The sequence below is a fragment of the Poecilia latipinna genome, unplaced genomic scaffold, assembly GCF_001443285.1.
Source record: "Poecilia latipinna isolate Pla-1442-1.1 unplaced genomic scaffold, P_latipinna-1.0 Scaffold1212, whole genome shotgun sequence".
In the NCBI taxonomy this organism is placed as follows: Eukaryota; Metazoa; Chordata; class Actinopteri; order Cyprinodontiformes; family Poeciliidae; genus Poecilia; species Poecilia latipinna.
In genome coordinates, this window is record NW_015113828.1 from 50,309 (window position 1) to 58,657 (window position 8,349).

At 37.4% G+C, this 8,349-nt stretch overlaps 1 protein-coding gene across 1 annotated transcript in view; it reads left to right on the forward strand.

Moving 5' to 3' along the window:
• The first annotated feature begins 1,529 nt into the window (after positions 1-1,529).
• The window catches only part of jph2 (junctophilin 2), a 26,166-nt gene continuing 19,346 nt past the window's right edge, over positions 1,530-8,349 (forward strand). The window contains exons 1-2 of the mRNA XM_015053885.1: positions 1,530-2,253; positions 7,023-7,836. Of these exons, the coding sequence (XP_014909371.1) occupies positions 1,875-2,253; positions 7,023-7,836 (1,193 nt within the window). The 5' untranslated portion in view covers positions 1,530-1,874. The remainder of the gene's footprint in view (positions 2,254-7,022; positions 7,837-8,349) is intronic.

Below are 8,349 nucleotides of genomic sequence, written 5' to 3' on the forward strand. Positions count from 1 at the left end.
ATTTAAACCAAATAATTATTTCACAATATGCAAGAAAAAAACTGCTTTCACCTAATTAAAGAGCCACATTTCTCTTATTTTCACTTACAATATTAGTTAAAATATCTACTTATTTTACTTTGGAATTATTCAATAATGCAATAATTCTGATCTGATAATGAATCATTAAACATCTCAATGAATTCAGCTCAGAAACATTTAGTGTGAACAGGACATTTTCCTCAAGCTTTGCTAACTGACAGTTGCATTAAAATAAAAAAAATTCTTAACAAAACACAAGAGTCAGATCAATGTAAAGCACTTCCATCTTAGGATACAAAAACAAAGCATTCTGGGAAATAGTTCCCACTTCTGTCTTTTTCTTCTTTCAGTTTTTTAAGTGTTAACCTAAAAACTCTCCAACACAAAATTATTAAAAAGTTAGCACAACTTACTGCTGCTGCAAGTTTATCTTTCACAAACTCACATTTAGGTTCAAAATCTAAAACTCGCTAAATTTATTTGACTTAAAGACAACATAATTATTGATTATTAACATCATTTTATTCCTCAAAACTTTTTTCTTTAAACTGCAACTACAGTTCATCGTTTTTTCAGAACATTTTATCTCACCTGAATGCTCTGAACGCTACGAAATGTTTTCACCAGAATCATTGCTGTTATCTCTCAACATACAGCTGTTAATAAGATCTGACTGATAATTATCTCCCATAATGTCTTTAAATATATGTTAAAGCAAACCGCTTTTTCAATTTGACTTAGATTATGTTTTAAAATAAATAACACACAATAATATATTTTCTTTATCACTGAAAGCAAGAGTTAAGTCACTAACTTATAAAATATTTTTATTCTTTATGACTGAAAGCAAGAGTTAAGTAACTAACTTGTGAAATATTTTTAAATAAATAGGCACAAACACTTCGTTAGTTTCAGAAAGTAAAATATCTGATTTATTTCACCCAGTGGTGATCAACATGGCGCCAAAAAATTAGACAGCATTCAGATTGAGAGATTTGAGTAGTATTTTTACTGTAGTTTTTTAAAGATCCAGCAGGGGGCGAAATTAACAACTTATAGTAAAGATTTTTTTAATGAAAATTCAAGAAAACACGGATGATAAACAATGCTATTATAATGTCACATTGATTTTAATGCAACTTAGAGATCAAAAATAGTAATTAATGTATTTTAAAGTACAAAAAACAATTCCGGTACCACAGAATAAACGTGATTACTATTAAAATCCCACTTGACTTGATTCAAATAATTATAGAAGAACGCATGGGTGGATTTATGTGCAGATGTGGAGATCTTTGTGCTCAACTTTTTTTACCTGCGTAAAATGGTTTTTTAAAAAAGTGTGGAGTTGGACAGCAGAGACCTGAAAGGCATGCAGCTACTTCAGTCCCGAAGGGGCAAGACTCTGGCATGGCTCCTTGCAGGCAGCGGAGGATTGGGTTGTATTTTTGGAAGGGTGTGTGTGTTTGTGGATTGGTCGCCTTGTTAGGTTTGCTGAAGTGTGTCCAACCGCGGCGGCTGTCAGGAGGTAGCTGGGTGGCAGGGACAGGGGGGGAAATGCCACCTGAGAAAGCCATGTAAGATCTCTGGCTTTTCAACACTCACATCCACATTTTATTCACAATTCGCTCTAATAAATCTAATAAACAACAACAACAACAACAAAAGAGTTGTTTCAGGAACGATGCTTGATTCAGAATAACAAGAACTCAAATGGCGATCGCAATAGAAGAAACCCAATAAAGTTAATCTCTCATCTGCATGTCAGGTGAAATCTACGTCAGGAACTTCGGACAAGTAAAAGGAAAGAGAAAACCCAGTACCGTCTTTCAGTTTTCAATTTGCGCTTCGGGATGAGTGGAGGTCGCTTCGAGTTTGATGACGGCGGGGCTTACTGTGGAGGCTGGGAGGGGGGCAAAGCCCACGGCCATGGCATCTGCACCGGACCCAAGGGCCAGGGCGAGTACTCAGGCTCCTGGAACTATGGCTTCGAGGTGGTCGGGGTCTACACCTGGCCCAGCGGGAACACCTACGAAGGCTACTGGTCGCAGGGCAAGCGCCACGGACTGGGAGTGGAAACCAAAGGACACTGGATTTACCGAGGGGAATGGACTCACGGCTTCAAAGGGAGGTACGGGGTCCGGGTCAGCGTGGGCAGCGGAGCCAAGTACGAAGGAACCTGGAACAACGGACTTCAGGATGGATACGGGACGGAAACATACGCAGATGGAGGTGAGAGTCATCAAATAAGACTTAAAAGCTTCCTGAAGTTCCTAAATGTACGGAAGACCTGAAGTGGCATAAATAATTACATCTGTAATTAATATTTATTAGTAAAATACTTTGAATAAGAATAACCGATTGGTTACGATCTGAAACATACACAGATGGCGGTGAGAGTCATGAACTATGTCTTACAAGTGTCCATCAATCCCTAAATGTATGGAAGGCCAAACATGACATAGGTAAATATGTAAGTAACTCCATAGATAACTTTGAATAAGAACAGGTTTCAGGATTGATAGGACAGAAACGCAGACAGAGGGAGTTGAAAGTCATGAAATATGCCTTAAAGTGTCTCAGTCCAAACTGTATGGAAGGCCTAAAGTGACAGAAATCAATAAGTACATAAGTCCTTAATTAATATTTATTAATAGAATAAATTGAATAAAACTGGAACTAAATACTCTGAACAGTTACTTTTATTTATAACTATGTAATAATTTATAGAATTCGCTAAAAAATAGATAAATGTGGTAAAGAACCAAAACCCACAGCAGGAATGACATAGCATTCTAGCCTGGAAACAGTTTGGTGTCACCTGGAATGAGCTGGAGTGGTTGGAGAGATTGAAGTCTGGGTTTTCCTACCGGACCTGGTACCCAAGTGACGTAAATATTTATACAGTTATTTCACATTATTTCATTTTCCTGTTCTACAGTCGATCATGGCATTGGAATACATAAATACATATCACTTATATGTATTTTGCTTTGTGTCTATCATGAGGTCTTGTGGTGGAAAACTACTATATGTTAACATCTGCTGATCATGTTATGGTCTAATACTAAATTACATAAGAAAAAGGCTTTACAACCCTATATTGACTCTTTAAAAATGTTTTAAGAAAAAAGTAGGTGTGCAAAAGTAATATTTAATTTAAGATTTAAAAGTAAGGACAGATGTGTTTAGTATCAAAGTATACTCCAATTTGAAAATTGTTACAGTTTTAAAAACAAAACCCTTTTTTCATATTATTTAAACAGTTTAATAAGTTGACACACAAACCAGAACTACAATGTTAATCTCGCAGGTTTTGCTGCACACTGCCAATCAGCTGGCTGCACCAAGACTCCTGTAATGTTTTCCTTGTTTACAGAAAATAAATATGTCTGGTCACAGAAAACACATATATTTAAATAATACATTAAGGAAAGTTTATTTGTACAGAAACTTATGAAGTTAGAATTAGATAGCACATATAATTAACTAGATTATAGTAGCTTCTTCTGCTCTTCTACAAAGGCAAAATGACAATTTATAAAAGTTAAAAATACCTACCAAATTTCTTTAGTTTTTATTTTTGCACAAGTTTATCAAATAAACAATTAAAGATTATCAATAACATTATTATAATCACAGTCGTTAGTGTTATATCATCTAACAGCAACAGGACTAACTGTTGCTTTTCTGCAAAAATAAAAGTAATTAAACATTTTTGTTTTATATTTTGTGTAAATATGATGTTGTAATGGTTTTACTGATGGCATACAGTGAGTAAAACCATATGTAACAACTTAAAATTACAGAAAATTCCTCAGTATAACTGTCTATAACTATAACTGTCTCATGTCAGAGATATTTTACATTAATTTACAATAAATTCATAGGAATTTTAACAGGTCAATGATTAGGTTCACTTTATAAATCATGATCTGAACCATTTCTAAAAAGACTTTTAAACCAGAGTCACTCTTATAGATGCACACATTCAAACATATGCAATAGTTGTCAACTTAGGCATTTATTTGTCAGTTTGTATCAATATATTACAGTTGGAATCAAGCCCATATCCTTCAGAAAACTACTCTTTCCACTGCCTCATTTCTGCAGAAAAAAGTCGTTTACCTTGATTCTATAATAAAAGTTGATTGGCAGTGTAGGAAAATGCACCACTCTGTTTGTTACTACAGAGGTTTTAACGTTTCTGCTTTAAGTTTTGATTTGTTTCTGAATCTTCACCAAAGATGAATATCAGTCAGATCAGATCAAATCAGCAGCCAAATTATATTTATCATTTTATTGCACCAAGATTCTTTCTAGAGACATGGAAGGAGGAAGTGAGTGTGTAAGAGCGAGTCCATCGCCAATGATTCTCCTGATGTTTTATGAAGTGAGTGTAACCGGAAGAAAATACCACCCTGCTGCTGTCAGTCAAGCAGAAGTCTGAGCATGTTGGGAGTCAACCTCACAAAATGCTTTCATTCATTACTATAAAGACATCAAGAGCAAGACAAAATAATTATTCTATTTTTAAAAAATATAGATACAAAGGTAGCTTATGATGGATATGCAAAATAATGCAGTCATGCTGTTGTGCAGGTCAACATGGCGTCATATTTTGCATCATATTGCTTAATTTGAAGCTGGTGAAGGTAAATAAATGGAAAATGTGTTATTTATCATTATTAAGTTGACATTTCCCTTCAGAAATCCACATTAACTAATGAATAATGGCATGAAGTTAAATAGTGAATACTTCCCCAAAGGTGTATAATATTTCTAACACCTTTTTTAACACAGCTGATAGGCACGTGTATGCTTAAAACTAAAAAATATTCTAGTCAAGTAGTAGCTTTGACCTTGTTGGATAAAGTTAGATAAAAACATATGGACAATGAAAGCATTTCCCTGACTCATCAGGTTCCAACCTTGTCCACTGGAAGCTGTGGTGGGGGATGTGACGGCACCAGATCTCAGGGTTTATTAATAGCACAGGCTCAGTGACCTTTTGGCCTTACCGGCACAGAACTAGCTATCTCTAGGATCCACACTCAACAGTTATAACTTGAGTAAAATCTGGTTGCTAACTTGTCATTTGGGTAATTAATGATTACGGATGTTGCGGATTTATTATTTCTAGATGTTTTGTCATCAGAAATGTTTTTCCTGCTTTAGGACCAGCTACATTTAACAACTCTGTCAGCTATGAGTAAAGCTAACTTTGGTAATTTAGCTTTGACCAGTTGGACAGAGCTAACATTTTATAACCCTTAGGTAATATTAATTCTAATAATTTTGGTGACAGATATTAATAAAAGTTAACTAAAGTTAACTTCTTGTTTTGGTCTAGAAACGTTAAGCAACTCTATCAAAAGAAAAGCCAACTTTGCTAACTTAGCTGTCATCAAAATTAGCACCTCAGCGCATGTTAATATTACCTGTCAGTAACTGGCTAAGGTTCCCAGATAGAGCATGCTAACATGCTAACAATACAAATTAATTTGTGGAAAATATTTATCATATTAAACAAATATTTTCCAAATATTCCAGCTTCCTCCTACATGTTAATGAATCCCTTAGGCAAGTCACTTAACCCCAGGCTTTCTACTGATATGTGTTTTGGTGTATAAATATCTGCACATTTCTAAGTTTGACTGGGTCAATGTGGCTCTAGTGTGAAGTACTTTGAGTTGTCAGTATGACTAGAAAAGCATTATATATGTTCGGTCCATTTATTACACATCTATAAAAAACAATCCAAAAATGTTCAATGCATGCAGAGCATGGTTGGGACTCTATCCGACCTTTCCCCTCCAGTTTGTTTTAAAATAGATCACTGCCATTCACTGTTTCAGCTATCGCTGTCGAGTGTCAGTCGTCGGTGTGTGGACTGCTGTAAAGATAATAAAGATTTCATGAGTCTTAAGACTCTGGATCTCTAGACTTCAAAGATCAGGCCAAATATTCAATTGTTTACAGTTGAACCCAAACCCATAACCTTCAGATTATGAGAAAACTACAAGCCCCACTGCCTCATTTCTGCAGAAAAGAAGTTGTTTACCTTGATTCTATGGCAAAAGTTACTTGTAAACATTGTTTACAATTAACGGTAGTTAATTTGGTAGTTTACAATGCTAACTGTAAGCATCAGATGCTTACAGTTAAAACATTAAATGCTTTAATTAAATGCATTAAATTGCAGGGAAGCACAAGAAGTCCCTGATCATATTATCTTTCTGTATCAATTTCAGATTCCAAAAATACCCCTAATCCATCATATTGAAAGCTTCTATGATGCAAAGTTCACATTTTTAAATATTTTTGTACTTCCATTTGTGTTTCAAATGCTTCAGAAAACCACCCACCCAGTTTTTGGTAATAAGTTCATGTTTTGTGGTGTCTGGAAAATTATCTGTTTCAAAAACCTCTGGGATGTAACGTCACAAACAAGCAGGCACTGCACCCAGCCTGTTACCTAGCAACCCCAGCAAAGAACAGCCTGTTACCTAGCAACCCAAGCAGAGCTATAGCACATTTGGTCAGCTGGTTTTACTGCTGTCTAATGGTTGCTGGAAAAGACATGTGCTTTGTTGTTGACTTACCATGTAGAAACCACATGGTGCAATCTTGTTGGTTGTGCAGGAGGCTCCGCTTTTGCTTTTCAAAGATGTATTGCTGTATAATTCTGTTTCTGTTTTCAGCCATTTTCATGTGCGAGTTAAACCTTCTATTTCAAGATGCCCTAAAACATCTCATTCTGAAAAGAGCTCAAAATAAGCAGAACTGAGCAGAGTAAAATTTCATTATTGTAGAATGATTTTGTCATGAATGTACCTTCCCTAAACATATTCTCTAACCTCTGCACTCCTTTCTCTTGCCACTTAAAGCACAGGAAGGGAGATTTTCCTATAATTATTACCATGTTGTCCTAGATTGAGTAATAGTTTTGCTTATTGGAGCAGATTTAAAGTATCTTACATGCTTTGGTTCATTTTCAGGTACCTACCAGGGTCAGTTCACTGGTGGGATGCGCCATGGCTATGGTGTTCGGCAAAGCGTCCCCTATGGCATGGCAGCAGTTGTGCGATCGCCTCTTCGTACTTCATTAACTTCACTTCGCAGTGAACACAGCAATGGCACTGTTCTACAGCAGGATATCCCGGTCATCACCACCACCAATGCTTCAGGAGAAGAGACGCCTGTCGCCACCCCTACCCAGCTGGGACCATCCCGCGGAGGCTTCGCTCTCACCCTCCAGGTGGATCCAGAGGCAGTGAAGCCCAAGAAGAAGGGCCTGTTCCGAAGAGGCTCCCTGCTGGGTAAGCTGAAGAAATCCGAGTCAAGCACGTCCCTGTCCAGCCAGAAGAGCAAGATCAGCTTCTTGAGGACAGAGTCCGCTCTGAGTTCCAATGCCAGTGACACAAACTCCACCATCAGCGGGGATGAGAGCCTGGCCGGAGCGGAGGACTTCCCCCTGGTGGAGGCTGACATCGACGCCACCACCACGGAGGTTTACATGGGCGAGTGGAAGAACGACAAGCGCTCAGGATACGGGATAAGCGAGAGATCAAGCGGCCTGAAGTACGAGGGCGAGTGGCTCAACAACCAGAGACACGGGTATGGCTGCACCACGTTTGCTGAGGGAGGGAAGGAGGAGGGCAAGTACATGAACAACATGCTGGTGAAAGCCATGAAGAAGAGGGTGATCCAGCTCAAGGGAACCAAGATCAAGCAGAAGGTGGAGAGGGCGGTTGAGGGAGCACAGAGGGCGGCGGCCATCGCCAAACAGAAGGCAGAGATTGCTGCTTCCAGGTAAGGATAGACACGTTTCTGCTCCACTTTTTGTCAATGTAGTTTTTTTCTTGTATTATGGGTCAAAAAATGGTTATTTATTTATTCAGCTAAATGGTTTGAGAGGCGTTTTGAGGATTTTGAAAATATTTTCAGAAAAACCAGTCACTGACTTCTAAGTGGGCTTGTCACTGTATAGAATTTTGCAGGACAATAAATTGTCCCAAAAAATTATTATGATACTCAATAATATTGTTAATAAGTTTTAAATTATAAAGAACTCTTAAAGTAGACCTGCTGTACAAAATTAATATTTTTGTACTTCCGTTTGGGCTTCAGTTGCTTCTAAGAACACCCAGACAATTTTTAACAAAAATGAATGTTTTTGGTGTCTAGAAAGTGAGTCATTTCAAAAACCTCCTGAATGTTAAATAGCCATTGATGTGGGCTTCACTGTTACCTAGCAACCCCAGTCCATCACCTAGCAACTCAATCAGCGCTCCAGCACAGTTGGTCACCTGGTTTTACCATAGT